Source organism: Scyliorhinus torazame, chromosome 15 (assembly GCF_047496885.1).
Source record: "Scyliorhinus torazame isolate Kashiwa2021f chromosome 15, sScyTor2.1, whole genome shotgun sequence".
NCBI classification, from domain to species: domain Eukaryota; kingdom Metazoa; phylum Chordata; class Chondrichthyes; order Carcharhiniformes; family Scyliorhinidae; genus Scyliorhinus; species Scyliorhinus torazame.
Window position 1 is genome coordinate 118,388,789 of NC_092721.1, and position 16,524 is coordinate 118,405,312.

Consider the following 16,524-nt stretch of genomic DNA (forward strand, 5'->3'; position numbering starts at 1 on the left):
TCTCTCCCTTTAAGCATTTTATAAGTTTGAATGTAATCAGCTCCTATTCTTTGAAACTCTAATCTCTCTTCATTGGACATTGGCTGTCATTTGCTCCTGGTCAAGCAAGATCTTGACTTGAAAAATATTCATCCCTCTGTTCAAACCAATACATGGCCTGGAACTCTCTGCACTCATCTAATTCTGGTCTCTTGTGCATTCCCAATTATAATTACTCCAACATTGGTAGCTGTGCCTGCAGGTTCTAAGCTTTGAAATTCTCTCTTCTCTGCATTTCCAAATCATTTTCCTCCTTCGTAACATTTCTAAAAGTTAACTTTTGGTCACAACCTAATGGCACGTTTAGCAGGGTGTTTCCCAGTGTTTGCAGCACTGATAAGACCATGCTATTAAACGAGACTCTGTTCTTTTTTTGGACCTCAGCGAAGAAGGCCCCACCGAGGCTGCACTTACCTTCATTTCCTGCACTGAGGAGCTCCGCTCGCCAGTGCAAGAAGAGATTGGGGCTCCATTTTTAGTCAGGTGCAGTGCGGGCGTTGGATCACGCCAAATATCTCAAGTGATTCGGTGTCATGCTTTGTTCTGTAATGCTGCTCTGAAGTGCTGTGGGATGTTTCATTACTCTAAATGTGCTGTTATAGTCTTCGGCTGAGGCAAGTGCAATTTACAATTTCTGGCACGTTAGAACATAGAACATTACAGCGCAGTACAGGCCCTTCGGCCCTCGATGTTGCGCCGACCTGTGAAACCACTCTAAAGCCCATCTACACTATTCCCTTATCGTCCATATGTCTATCCAGTGACCATTTGAATGCCCTTCGTGTTGGCGAGTCCACTACTGTTGCAGGCAGGGCATTCCACGCCCTTACTACTCTCTGAGTAAAGAACCTACCTCTGACATCTGTCTTATATCTATCTCCCCTCAATTTAAAGCTATGTCCCTTTGTGCTAGACATCTAGAGGAAAAAGGCTCTCACTGTCTGTCCACCCTATCCAATCCTCTGATCATCTTGTATGCCTCAATTAAATCACCTCTTTTAAATGCAGAAATATCTGCCCTAACAATAGCAAACATCTAGTGAAAGGGATTTCAAGTTGACCTGGGATCAGCCAACGTTGGGTGCACATTTTGGTCTACCATTTTCTGACACTGGTTTTGTCAGCGCAAACGATCTGGGCTAGGGGAGCCGCGATAGTAGAATAGTACAGGTAAATCCCGTTTTTACAAAGTAGGTCAGGGCCCAGTTCATTCAATAAAAAATAATTTCCTTCAAACATATTGGGCGGGATTCTCCACTCCCGCGCCGAAGTGGCCGCGCCGTCGTGAACGCCGTCGAGGTTCACGATGGCGCGAAACGGCCCCGATCCCGACCGATACAGGCCCTGACAATGGGCCAGGATCGGGGCCGCGTCATCTATACGCGCCAGGCCTTGTCGCCCGCGTAAAGGCGGCACCGCATAGATGACGCGGCCGGCGCCGCATCACGGGCGTCATCCGCGCATGCGCGGTTGCCGTCCTCTCTAAGTCCGTCTTGCAAGACGCTGTCTGACAGATCTTGCGGGGCCGCAGAAGGAAGGAGGTCCTCCTTCAGAGAGGACGGCCTGACAATCGGTGGGCACCGATCGCGGGCCACCCCACATTTGAGGTACCCCCCGGTGCAGGATCCCCCCTCTCCCTCCCGCAGGCCGCCACCCCAGCGTTCAGGCGCCGCTCACGACGGCAGCGACCATGTGTGGACGGCGCCGTGGGGAACCCGCCGTTTTGACCTGGCCGCTCGGCCCATCCGGGTCTGAGAATAGCGGGGGTGCTGGAGAATCGCCATTTTGGGTGTCTCCGGCGATAATCCGGCCTGCGGCCCGCGAAACTTGACCGAGCCGTTTCTGCCGCTTGGGAGAATCGCGGGAGGGCGTCGGACCGGCGTCCCGGGAAATTTTGGCGGCCCAGGCGATTCTCCCAACCGGCGCGGGAGTGGAGAATCGCGCCCATTGTGTTTCCGTGGGGGAACGCTTCAGCCTAATTAACCCTGCCAGCAATACGTGGAGGCTGTACTGCAGGACTGACTAGCCACAGGAAATTTCATTCGAGGATGCCTATTAGTTTATATGAAGTGTGAATTCGAAGGAAAGGGCTGAAGGTGCGGAAATAAGAAGCGGAGGAGTTGCTCAATGCATACAGTCCGAATGCTGTTTTGGGCAAGGATTTCTATTGTAAGGATGATAAACAATTGATAATTAAATTAGAAATGGTGAGATGTTTGAGGGAGCAAAAATGCCATAGTAGTTGGGGGAGAATCGGATGTGATGAGAGTAATTCTGTATGGGGGCAGTTTGGACAGGAAGGATGGTGAAATGTGGGATGGCTTTAGTCCAGAGAAGCAGCTCATGCCTGTAAACCATGTGAGGGCTGGAATATTAATAAATTTATCCTTTCGGAGGAAACTGATATCTTCGAGTGTGTTATGGAGTGGGGCGGTAGTAGGTGATTTGGTGGGTGTTGCGTCAGGAAGGATTTAGCGGAAGAGGTAAAAGCAATGGGGAAGCGAATGCCAGTTTCCTAAATTTGCCAGATTGAAGTTGCATTCTTCTTGTAAAAGCCATTTCCTACAGAACAATACCATCTATAAAATATCAACACTTTAATCATTTTAGCCAAGCAAATGCTCCTATAGTAAATTCAACAGCAAAGCTGACAGCCTCTCAATTATTTTTAAAGTACGAAAGTAGGTTTTAGACTGTAACTTGAACGTTTCAGCCAATATAAATTGACCCACTACGGAAAGGAGATGAACAGCCACATTCCATTACAAGTTTGCAAACCTGTCCGGAAAATGAGGATTTCTGGTAAATTGGTATTATGTAAAAACGGGATTTGCTTGTAATTGTGTTTGCTGTATTTTTTCAGAATTGTGAGCCTGTTACGAATGGAAGAAAATATATCTACCATAAAGGTGACCACCAACTTACAGTAATAAATGTGGAACCATCAGATGCAGGGATCTATGTGTGTGAACTGTGGTTTGTGCATAATGGTTTACAATATAGAACAACAAAAACCATTGACTTTGATGTTAAAGGTACTTTTGTTGTGTTACAAGATAATATATGTTTGTTTTGGAAAAATTATGTAAAATTTATGAGTGTAAAGTTCTATACTGCAATAGCTGGTTAACAAAATGCATGCTGTAAACTTTCAAATTAAGTTGTTTTTTTTGCCTATCACTGTAATGCTTTCTGATGGAAAGCAAATTTAAAAAAAAAAAAATATTTTTCCAATTAAGGGGCAATTTAATGTGGCCAATTCACCTACCCTGCACATCTTTTGGGTTGTGGGGGTGAGACCCATGCAGACACGAGGCAAATGTGTAAACTCCATATGGACAGTGATCTGGGGCCAGGATCGAACCTGGCTCCTCAGCGCCATGAGGCAGCAATGTTAACCACCCGCCCTTAGAAAGCAAATTGCTATTGTTACAACACGTATATGTTATGGCACGGTAACACAGCGGTTAGCACTGTTGCTTCACAGCACCAGGGTCCCAGGTTCAATTCTAGCTTGGGTCACACACTCTGCGGAGTCTGCATGTTCCCCCCGTGTATGTGTGGGTTTCTTCCGGGTGCTCCGGTTTCTTCCCACAAGTCCCGAAAGAAGTGTGTTAGGTAATTTGCACATTCTGAATTCTCCCTCAGTGTATCCGAACAGACGCTGGAGTGTGGCGACTTGGGGCTTTTCACAGTAACTTCATTGCAGTGTTAATATAAGCCTTCGTGTGACAATAATAAAGATTATGGATTATATAACACCACTTCTGCATGGCTGTCAAATGCACTAATATGACAAACCCTCTAATAGTAACAAAAAAACACTGTACTCTCCACTACCACATTTAAATTCTTCACACTTGTTATACTTTTTAAAAAAAATTTCAGCCAAAACGTTACTGTAAACAACAAGAATTAGTACCTCCTAGTTGAAAGATTAAACCCTTAAACTTCATTTTTTCTAAACTTAGCATTGCAAATTATTTCGGTCAACTCACTCATTTAAAAGGTGTCTGGATGTGCACCAAAGTGTTGTAACTTGCAGAGCTACGGCCCAATACGAGGAAGTGGGATTAGGCTGGCTGGCTCGTTTATCAGCTGGCGCAGACACTATCTTTTCCATAGAATTAAATATTCATCTGATGGTCCTAACAATTTAAAGGATTAATTGCATAATTAAAAAATATATCTGGTGAATGCATGTATAAGTATTTAACCATTAGAATGTACTTAAATGATTGACTCCAACAAATAGTTGTTTAACAAAGCAATACCACCACCTACTGGAATAGATTAGTTTCTCATCACCAGTTTGTGCCTTTCTGACAGGCTGAATATAGCATAAAGTAATAATTCATGGTGGAGTATCCTCAGGTTTACCCCTCATTTATATCTACAGAGAATTGTAAAACATAATTGCATTTTTGACATTCTTCAATGTGCTTAATGTCAATCAAATATAGTGTTCCCAAAATGCCCCACTTTATTATTTTGCTCACAGAATGGTTTTTATTTTCACAGGCTGCAAGGCTAGTGTTGGCCCAACGATTCTACATCCAAAAAATGGTACAATCGAAATAAAACCTGGTAAGTTTATTTTTGTTCTGAGAAATAGGCAAGGCTGTTTTTACTGCACTTTGATTATTTGGTTTGGCTCCTTTCCAAATGCTCTTTATCCCACTCCCTGGAAAAGCCTGGCTCGAAAAGTTATTTTGGATATAAATTGTAGCAGGCCTCAAGTTTAGTAGCAAATGATTTTATGTTTGAGGAAATAGTATCAGATGCCATCATATGGTTCTTATTTCATCGAGCCTGTTAAGGAAACCTATGTCGCTGTGTAGCAATATATGACTTAAATTTCACAGGTATGTTTCATTCTCAGTCCAAGTTGAAGAATTGCTTTGACATGCTCAATTCTCTTATGGATTATTAAGTGCTTTTTGCATTCTAAACACCATGGAATTCAATGTAGAATTTGTTTTCATGGTAACTGAAGAACGAAATAGCAAGGAAGGTGGGTAAAGCTGCTGTGAGAGATGCAAGAAAATAATATTCTTTATTGTCACAAGTAGGCTTGCATTAACACTGCAATGAAGTTACTGTGAAAAGCCCCTAATCGCCACACTCCGGCGTCTGTTCGGATGCACTGAGGGAGAATTCAGAATATCCAAATTACCTAACAGCACGTCTTTCGGAACTTGTGGGAGGAAACTGGAGCACCCGGAGGAAACCCACGCAGACACGGGGAACGTGCAGACTCCACATAGACAGTGACCCAAGACGGGATTCAAACCCGAGACCCTTATGCTGTGAAGCAACAGTGCTAACCAATGTGTTACCGTGTCACCCATGATGATGACGTTGGAGACATGAGGAGTGGAGAGACAATGAGCAAGATTGAGGCAACTATAAATAGATGTCGATGAACTGATATGGAATGAGAATTATAGAGTGGAAAGGACGATGATTAACTCAGGCGAAAGAATCAGGTTATCTGAAATGGAGATTTCAATCATTGAGAATGATGAGTTGCTCAGTGCAGTCAAAGGAAATAACCCAGACAGACTAGATAAGAGATGAAACTAGCTAGTAAAAGGAGATTGATAAGGATGTCACCATGCTTTAGTAAGCTTTTTACATCCTTTTATTATTGAATATTCTGGAGCTTGTTCGGACTGTATTGTGTATATTTCAGATGATCCCTCCAGCAGAGGGCAGTAGAGCAGAGCTGCTGATTGGCTGTTGCGGGGAGAATTTGCATAATCTGGTGCGGTCACTCTAACTTGAAGGTGGTTTGTGGAGGAGCTGTTGTCAAGTGACACTTAAAGATGCTTCTGGATAGAAGCGAAAGCAACAGGGTAGTTGTTATGGGGGACTTTAACTTTCCAAATATTGACTGGAAACATTATAGTTCGAGTACTTTAGATGGGCCCGTTTTTGTCCAATGTGTGCAGGAGGGTTTCCTGACACAGTATGTAGATAGGCCAACGAGAGGCGAGGCCATTTTGGATTTGGTACTGGGTAATGAACCAGGACAAGTGTTAGATTTGGAGGTAGGTGAGCACTTTGGTGATAGTGACCACAATTCGATTACGTTTACTTTAGTGATGGAAAGGGATAGGTATATACCGCAGGGCAAGAGTTATATCTGGGGGAAAGGCAATTATGATGCAATGAGGTAAGACTTGGGATGCATCGGATGGAGAGGAAAACTGCAGGGGATGGGCACAATGGAAATGTGGAGCTTGTTCAAGGAACAGCTACTGCGTGTCCTTCATAAGTACGTACCTGTCAGGCAGGGAGGAAGTGGTCGAGTGAGGGAACTGTGGTTTACAAAAGCAGTCGTAACACTTGTCAAGAGGAAGAAGGAGGCTTATGTAAAGATGAGACATGAAGGTTCAGTTAGGGCGCTCGAGAGTTGCAAGTTAGCTAGAAAGGACCTAAAGAGAGAGCTAAGAAGAGCCAGGAGGGGACATGAGAAATCTTTGGCGGTTAGGATCAAGGATAACCCTGAAGCTTTCTATAGATATGTTAGGAATAAAAGAATGACTAGGGTAAGAGTAGGGCCAGTCAAGGACAGTAGCGGGAAGTTGTGCGTGGAGTCAGAGGAGATAGGAGAGGTGCTAAATGAATATTTTTCGTCAGTATTCACACAGGAAAAAGATAATGTTGTCAAGGAGAATACTGAGATTCCGGGTACTAGACTAGAAGGGCTTGAGGTTCATAAGGAGGAGGTGTTCGCAATTCTGGAAAGTGTGAAAATTGATAAGTCCCCTGGGCCGGATGGGATTTATCCTAAGATTCTCTGGGAAGCTAGGGAGGAAATTGCTGAGCCTTTGGCTTTGATCTTTAAGTCATTTGTGTCTATAGGAATAGTGCCAGAAGACTGGAGGATAGCAAATGTTGTCCCCTTGTTCAAGAAGGGAAGTAGAGACAACCCCGGTAACTATAGACCAGTGAGCCTTACTTCTGTTGTGGGCAAAATCTTGGAAAGATTTATAAGAGATAGGATGTAGAATCATCTGGAAAGGAATAAGTTGATTAGAGACAGTCAACACGGTTTTGTGAAGGGTAGGTCGTGCCTAACAAACCTTATTGAGTTCTTTGAGAAGGTGACCAAACAGGTGGATGGGGGTAAGGCAGTTGATGTGGTGTATATGGATTTCAGTAAAGTGTATGATAAGGTTCCCCACGGTAGGCTGCTGCAGAAAATACAGAGGCATGGGATTCAGGGTGATTTAGCAGTTTGGATCTGAAATTGGCTAGCTGGAAGAAGACAAAGGGTGGTGGTTGTTGGGAAATGTTCAGACTGGAGTCCAGTTACTAGTGGTGTACCACAAGGATCTGTTTTGGGGCCACTGCTGTTTGTAATTTTTATAAATGACCTGGAGGAGGGCGATGAAGGATGGGTGAGTAAATTTGCAGACGACACTAAAGTCGGTAGAGTTGTGGACAGTGCGGAAGTATGTTACAAGTTACAGAGGGACATAGATAAGCTGCAGCGCTGGGCTGAGATGTGGCAAATGGAGTTTAATGCAGAAAAGTGTGAGGTGATTCATTTTGGAAGGAATAACAGGAAGACCGAGTACTGGGCTAATGGTAAGATTCTTGGCAGTGTGGATGAGCAGAGAGATCTCGGTGTCCATGTACATAGGTCCCTGAAAGTTGCCACCCAGGTTGAGAGGGTTGTTAAGAAGGCGTACGGTGTGTTAGCTTTTATTGGCAGAGGGGTTGAGTTTTGGAGCCATGAGGTCATGTTGCAGCTGTACAAAAATCTGGTGCGGCCGCATTTGGAGTATTGCGTGCAATTCTGGTCGCCGCATTATGGGAGGGATGTGGAAGCATTTGAAAGGGTGCAGAGGAGATTTATCAGAATGTTGCCTGGCATGGAGGGAAGATCTTATGAGGAAAAGCTGAGGGACTTGAGGCTGTTTTCGTTAGAGAGAAGAAGGTTAAAAGGTGACTTAATTGAGGCATACAAGATGATCAGAGGATTCGATAGGGTGGACAGTGAGAGCCTTTTTCCTCGGATGGTGATGTCTAGCACGAGGGACATAGCTTTAAATTGAGGGGAGATAGATATAGGAAAGATGTCAGAGGTATGGTCTTTACTCAGAGAATAGTAAGGGCGTGGAATGCCCTGCCTGCAACAGTAGTGGACTCGCCAACACTAAGGGCATTCAAATGGTCATTGGATAGACATGTGGATGATAAGGGAATAGTGTAGATGGGCTTTAGATTGTTTTCACAGGTCGGCGCAACATCGAGGGCCCAAGGGCCTGTACTGCGCTGTAATGTTCTATGACTCTATCAAATTAAATATTGCAAATGCCCTCTATCTGGGGCAGATCTAGAATATGTTGCAAATTTACCAGGGTGGGTTCATTCGTCCTTAATCTGATCAGGGAGAATGAAGGGATAGTTATCCCATGCCTTGAGGCAAGAAGCAGGTGAGGCAATTGACCAATATTGCGTTTGAGGCAATGAGTGACTTTGACGTTCAACTCCTCGAATGGGAAATCAAACACAATAATCAAGGGTCATCTCTCGTCAACTTCATTGAAAATCACTAAAGAAAAATACGTCAGTTATCATTGAATCTCTATAATGAAGAAGGAGGCCATTTGGTTCATCGAGTCTGCATCGACCCTCCAAAAGAGCACCCTACATGGGTCCATTCCACTGCCCTACCCCCACAACTCTCACCTAATCTGCATATCATTGGACACTAAGGAGCAATTTAGCATGGCCAATGCACATCTTTGGACTGTGGGAGAAAACCAGAGCACTCAGGAAACCCATGCAGACACGGGGAAAATGTGTAAACTCCACACAGTCACTCAAGGCTAGGATTGAACCCAGGTCCTTGGTGCTGACTGGCAGCAGTGCTAACTGCTAAATATACATTTGTGCCACCCTTTCGATTGGATTGTTATTGGTTTCAGAGTTACTGAAGTTGAGGCTGCCAAAAGTAACTACCACACCCAATTCCTGTGAGCACTGTTCATTGCCCATATGCCAACACTCTCACAATAGAGTTGTGACTTGTCCAAAACGGTGCTTTCACGGTGGTGGCGCTTATCCACACCGGGCAACAGTGTTCTGCTACTGGTGAATATTGCAAAGCTTGTCGAAATCCAATCACTTAGTTCATGTTTGTTACTCAATTACTCAATACCACCAGAAAGGTGCCTCATATGTGTACCACAGCAAAAAGGTGAGAGAATGTAACCAATGGAGAGGTGGGTGAGCCTGAATATATATTTGTGTTCTCTTTCGGACGCAACAACCAGTCACGTGTGACAGTGACCTTTCAGATCCTTTCCTAGATAAACAAGGAATTGTGAATATCATGGGGGACAAAAGATTCAGCAATTTCAGGATTGCCTCATTCTCTGTAAACCAAGAAATACAATTTTTTTCCTCTTACCAACTTTTACAGGTGCACCATAGAAAGCATCCTATCTGGCTGCATCGCAGCCTGGTATGGCGACTGCTCGGCCCAAGACCGCAAGAAACTTCAAGAGAGTCGTGAACACTGTCCATCACATGAACCCGCCTGCCATCCATTGACTCTATCTGATACCTCCTGCTGCCTTGGGAAAATGGGCAGCATAATCAAAGACCCCTCACACCCAACTTACTCGCTCTTCCAACTTCTTCCATCGGGCAGGAGATACAAAAGTCTGAGAACACGCACTAACAGATTCAAAAACATCATCTTCCCCACTGTTACCAGACTCCTAAACGATCCTCTTATGGACTGATCTGATTAATACTACATTCCTACATGCTTCACCCGGTGTCTGTGTATTTACGTTGTGTACCTTGTGTTGCCCTATTACGTATTTTCTTTTCATGTACTAAATGATCTGTTTGAGCTGCATGCAGAAAAATACTTTTCACTATACCTCGGTACACGTGACAATAAACAAATCCAATCCAATCCAATCAAACTGAAAATTCTCAACTTTTGAAATGCCAGTCTCATTCAAAGGCATTACAATGAATGCTGCATTCTGTCATATCAGCAAATACACATGATACACCTATCCGTTTCCACACATCAACAGACGTGCGCATGATTGCAGTCACACACATAATGCAGACCAACGACATCCTTGAATTGTATATTGATTGCTTCACAGGATCGGCAAACTGAAAGGTTTTACATGCAAGTTCCAAGTAGACCGGAGTGCCCCCGGTCACACATCAACGCTGCTGAATAGCATTTCATGTCGGGAAGCAGACCGAGAAAGAATTTCAGCATCTACCTGACCTTGACATTTTTAACAAATTTGGGGATAAACCTATCCCTTGGATCTCATCCACAAAAGTTGTCAAAGAACCGAAAAGTGTGAGGCAGATTAGAGCCTGTATTAATATATGGTTACCAAACCAAGACATAGCAAGAAAGATACTTGACACCCACAGTTGATGATATATAGAATTTACATATTGCTGAATACTTCACTAAACTTAAACTCTATGCAGAATACAATCAAATCAAACCTGGTTAATAACCAAAGTATCTTGGGTGGGATTTTCCATTTCTGAGACTTAAGTGTTGACGCCAACGCAGAATTCATGAACTTTTACGACAGAAAACTGGTACCACACTTGCACCGATTCCGCTACTATTGAGGGGGTAGCAACGGTGCCATGCGGAACACAATCGATTCCAATGAAAAATGGTGCGGGATTCGCCGGGTCCATGATTGACACTCGGGAGGCTGACAAGCTGCAGCCGCACATATGCATTATACTCTGCGTACACACTCATCCCAGCCAACAAGATGGGACTGGTTGTGCTGGAGCGCGCCCATATAGATGATGGGTCCGCTGGGGTCACAGGGCACCTGGGCATGGTGCCCTGGGGGGACACATATAAGACCCATCGCACTAAGTTCAATGTGGCTGTTAGCGGTGTGCGCAGCTGCATGGCTGCCTTGCCGGCTGTGGCAACGGTGTTCCATGCCCATCCACTCCGACCCCGCAGCCCACCTCCTGGCCACCTGCACAAGGCCCCCGGCCCTGGCAGAAGACCCCTGGCCAGTGGCACAACTGTCAGCAAACTATGGCGATGTTGGACACGTTCCGTACCCTCTCTCCCTCAGCACTTGCCACGCCTGTTTCACTTTTTAAAAGCACAAATGAACCACACCATCAGGAACTTGGCCCATCGGAGGCGGAGAATCAGAGAGGCCCTGACGAATACTGGGTCGGACTGCTAATGATATGCAAATGTTGTCTACTGTATGTGCGTTCCAGAACGCATTGACGCCGCTGTTGAGGTGCTGGAGCATTGTGTTAAATCGGCACCTGCTGCGATTTTGGCATCGGAACCGATTCTCCACCCAATCGCGTTTCCCGATTTCTGCGTCAGCTAACGGAGAATCCTGCCCCATAGTTCCACGACATCGAGGTTTTTCAATACAAGAGTCTCGACTTTGGAAACAACTCAGCAATTAAGGTGTTTTAGTATGTGATTCAGTATGTACTTCAAGGATTTGAGTGGTAACACTGTCATTTACATTCACACTGAAAGTGAACTCTTATGTGCGTGTCTGCAACGTCTTGGGGAATGCAGCCTCACCTTAAACAAAGACTTAAGTGCTCATTCAATGAAAGCAGAATCAAGTTCTTTGGTCGTATGTTCAGCTGTGAAGGTGTATCACCTGGTCCATGGAAAATTGAAGCCATTTAAAAAAATTTAAAAGAAAATTGTTCATGAGATGTAAGACAATTGGAATCAGCATATTTTTGGAGTAACCCCCAGATACGACGTTAGGACGGTACAGCCCCTGGTGACCAACCCAAGTGGTGAAGTCTCAGGTTTGAACCTTCCATGGAAAATCTGGACAATCCTCAACGACTTGAGGGCAGGCCAGGGAAGATGTGGTCACTTTCTCCAAAAGTGGAACATGAGGAACAGCTCAAATTTCAACAGGCCTGGCAAGCCAGACCATCACCCACATACTGAACTTCTGTCCTAAGAAATCAATTCATGGTGGTATAATTCTTCATGGGCAGCACGGTGGAGCAGTGGGTAGCACTGCAGCCTCACGGCGTCGAGGTCCCGATTCGATGCCAGCTCTGGGTCACTGTCCGTGTGGAGTTTGCACATTCTCCCTGTGTTTGCGTGGGTTTCACCCCCACAACCTAAAGATGTGCAGGCTAGGTGGATTGGCCACGCTAAAATTGCCCCTTAATTTGAAAAATGAATTGGGCACTCTAAATTTATAAAAGAAAACTATTCACATTGGGCAGCTAAAGCTGTTGAATGGATTGTTAGCTGTAACTGTTTCCCCAGACATAATGAATACAAACAATTCTGGGGCCAAATGCTCAGCTTGGCTACAACTATTTAAATATACTTTGCTTGTAGCCGAAGTAATGATTGACTCCTGATTGGACTGTAGCCAGCAATCAGTCCAGCAACCCATGAAGTTTAACTATCTCAGAAAAAAATCAAGCAATATGGGAAGAGAAGGATAGAAATAGAACAATTACTCAGTGATCAATAAGTCACAATTTTCACGGTTTCACTGGTGCATTTAGGCTCTCAATGTTTGTGAAGGTTTTGATTTTCAGCGTAAGGAAGTTCATACTTGGCAATCATGTGCTTGCTGGGTGTTACAATATCTGCCCTTAGTTCCACAGATTGGGTATCCTGATGTGTACAAATTTTTGTTTGATAAATTATAACAATTCTACTTCAAGCGTTTTCCAGGTGAATTTGAAACATTTATTCTATCCACTTTTCCTCTGTTTACCAGAATATAGGTTTTTCATTCAGTTAACTTTATTTAATTTTGTTCAGGCCAGGATGCATCTGGCATTGTGTAGTTCCAATTTACAACCTTTTGGTGAATAAGAATGTTTCTATTTTGTTTGTTCAGGGTCAAAATTTAACTTATCTTGCACAGTATATACAGGATATTGTGAACCATCTACAACATTAATTTATTGGACAGTACAGGATAGGTTTATTGAAGACTATTTCAGTAACCATCTTCAAGTTGAATACAGGTATGTAGCTCTAATTTTATCAGGGTTTGAACAAGCACATAATTTACTGTCTTTGAACGACTATAACTTGTATAATGTTGAGTTTATGTATATAAATTTGTTTCCAGTCAGAGGAACGATCGCAAACAAGGAAACTATTATGAGTCGAAAATAATTTTTCCTAATTTCAAAGAAGAATATTATGAGTCATTTACATGTGTCACCCAAAATGGCTTGGGGTATCAAACAGCAACTGTTAAATTTAGGAAAACAGGCAAGTAGTTCGTTACGCTATTTAAGAAATTACAATTGTCTTTATTCTAAGGATCATTTGCTATTCCTTATGTCGGACCTCTGGTATCTTTCATACATTATGAGACAGCCTTGCTTTTTCACTCATCAATATGACTGATGATTGATATCATCCACTGATAATAATCAGATTAATCAGTCTACTCTCGTTGTTCTCATATTCATAAAGCAGAATGCACTGATTTTCACTTTACTGATCATGTTGCATGATTGCATCAGATATTCTTCAAATATTTTTGTGTATGAATTTCTGAATGAATATTAATAGAGATAAATGTTATTAAATATGGGATATACCCTACATGTAGTGTACAACATAATTGAAGGGAAATTGTGACATACTCCAAAACTCACCAAATCATATGCCATCTTAATTTTCTGCTTTCAACTTTTTTGCATATTTGTCCCTTCTTCCCAGGATTAGTGGCTGTGCCTTAAGATGTCTTGATCCCACTCTCAGGAATTCCCTTCCCAAACCATTATCCCCACCTCTGCTCCTTTAAAACTTTCAATAAAACCAATTACATTGACTAACTATTTAATCAGAACTCTTGTCCTTGGCACAGTGTTTGTTTTCTTTTCTCCTTGTGCTTCCATGACGTGACCGGAAATGTTTTACAATGCTAAAGGCACAATGTAAATGCATTTCTGGCAGCTCTGGTTCAGTTTCCATGATCACCCCTCAAATCAGATGTCTGTCGGGTATGACATTGGTCCTGCTACTGGACTTGGCAGTCCAGAGTTTATGATTTCAAATCTCAAGATGGCATAGAATGCCAGGTTGCATTGTGTAATTCCACTCCTGCTTGCCAAAATGCAGCCAGCACTTCTCTTCTCCAGTTGCAGCTTCCATTCCTACTTCACAGTCGTCTCTGTGTAGTCACCCCTGGTGACATTATCTGCAAGCATAACTCAATTTCCACATTAAGGCTATCACCGCTACCCCTCTCCGTCTTCTCTTGACTATAGCTATATCTGGGCAATTAGAATGTGGGAGAACAAATGGTAGATAGGTTAATGTTTTCTTCAACTGAATACGGGAAGAATTTGGCTTCAGCCATCCTTTATCACTGACAACGTTTTCCTTTGGTTACTCACACGGTGAACCAGATGACAGCAAAACTACTTCCATATCAATCTTTATTTGATTGCCTTTAAGCCCATCCTCTTAAACAAGCTTTTACACCATGTCATGCCATCTCTTTTAAATATGCCTTTTAAGAAAACGTTTCCTTTTTTTCTTTCCTATAAAATGAAAGTCTTTTTATTCAAGTCAAAGCACTTGCAAATTTTTTCTAACATTTTCTATGTACCATGGTTGATGTTTTATTTGCAAAATGATATTGCATTTAAGAGTAACTCATACTGGCCCATAACCTCCTGGCTTCCGAGTGTCAGATTTGGGGATGCTCTGGGGAAATCCCTCTTGGAAATTCCCAGCTAAGGGGTCCAAGAAGTTTCCAGGTAAGGGAGCAATTGTCCAGAAGGGGTAACTTTCCTTGGTCAATTGCACTGTGCTGAAAACCATCTGACAAAGCTACTTAAATCGCTAACTTTGGATGGTTCTGCCAGTGGTCCCCCCCCCCCCCCCCCCCCCCAACCACACACACACCAGTCCCCACCACTCTGTGCTAATCCCAATCCACTTAATGTAGATGTTTATCTTCTCCCTGGCCTGTTATTTTCAATGGGACCTTTAAACTCATCTGCTTTACAGCAGTCAGTGCGTTAAGTAGCAGCATGGTAGCACAGTGGTTAGCACAGTTGCTTCACAGCTCCAGGGACCCAGGTTCGATTCCCACCTTGCATCACAGTCTGTGCGGATCTGTACGTTCTCCCTGTGTCTGCATGGGTTTCCTCCCACAGTGCAAAGATGTGCAGGTTAGGTAGATTGGCCATGATAAATTGCCCTTAATGTCCAAAAAGGTTAGGCGGGGTTACTGGGTTATGGGGATAGAACGAAGGTGTGGGCTTAAGTAGGGTGCTCTTTCCAAAGGCTGGTGCAAATTTGATGGGCCGAATGGCCTCCTTCTGCACTGTAAATTCTATGATTTGCCGAGATTCTTTTGCACTGAACGCTGGAATTGGGGACTCACTGCTGAGCAAAGAAAGTCAGGCGAGACATGCACTAAGAAATTTAGCGCCGGTAAGGGGATATGGAGTGGCAATCTTACACTGATTGCCATTCCCTGGAAGCTATGGCCCATATGAAATTAAGCCCATTGAGATTGGAACGACCTTGGAATCCACTTTGTTGTTTCCATTTTTAAAAAAGTACGTTTACCATTTTAATGAATTAGGCTAGAGAAATAGGGAATGGATTACTTTCAAGATCAAGGACAAACCCTGTACACATGATATTTCCAGTAGCAACTAAAACAGATTATCCACTTTTGAGAGACAAGTTCCGGGATTCTCCGTTGGGAGACTAGTTAGGGGGACTCTGGGGGGAGAGGGAGGTCCCTCTAGTTAGGGGGTCTCTTTGGGTGGGAGGGCTCCATATTCAAGGAGTCTCTGGGGAGTGTCCCTATCGCAGGGGGGGGGGGGGGGCGTCCATTTCAGAGGGTCTAGGGGGGTTGGTGGTCTGGGAGCAGAGGGTTGGACAGGCCGTGCATTGTGGGGGCAGGATGGGTGGCAGTCGGATGAATTTGAGGGGAAACTCCCTTAAGGTGTTGCCCCCTTGGCCCATTGAGAGGTCCATCACGTCAAGGCCAAGCTGGTAAATACTTGTAGTGATCCTTGCCCACGTGATTCCTGGCCCACCAGTCCAGGGAATCTCACAGGCCCGGAGACTCTGGAGCCCAGCCTGCTAAGTGGATGCAAATGGGTCATTAAGGTCTATTTACATTCTCCCGCTAGCGAAGCCCCATCCTGCTTCTAGCAGGGGGCTGGAGCATTGCAAATGGATCAGCACCCGCTACCGATCCAGATTTCCTGTTGGTGCCCGATTGTACACTGCATTGTGAACCCTGCTTTGGCATCGCGAGACGGAGAATCCAGGCCAAGATTAAAATGTGTCGAATAAATAAAACGTTCTCACAGAAATGACCTATGAAATTGGCCAAACTTCTTTTTTCTCTGCGTGTTTCATGATGTTGTGCGATTCCTACCTAATTTGTTTATCTCAATAAACTCTGACCATTGTTGCCTCCTCTACCAGAG

General features: G+C 43.9%; 1 protein-coding gene across 6 annotated transcripts in view; it reads left to right on the forward strand.

Annotated features, from left to right (window-relative positions):
* The window catches only part of LOC140391769 (interleukin-1 receptor type 1-like), a 103,767-nt gene that overhangs the window by 71,534 nt on the left and 15,709 nt on the right, over positions 1–16,524 (forward strand). For all 6 annotated transcript variants that reach the window (XM_072476625.1, XM_072476626.1, XM_072476629.1 and 3 more), the window contains 4 exons: positions 2,903–3,074; positions 4,561–4,626; positions 12,942–13,071; positions 13,179–13,324. In XM_072476625.1, the coding sequence (XP_072332726.1) occupies positions 2,903–3,074; positions 4,561–4,626; positions 12,942–13,071; positions 13,179–13,324 (514 nt within the window). The remainder of the gene's footprint in view (positions 1–2,902; positions 3,075–4,560; positions 4,627–12,941; positions 13,072–13,178; positions 13,325–16,524) is intronic.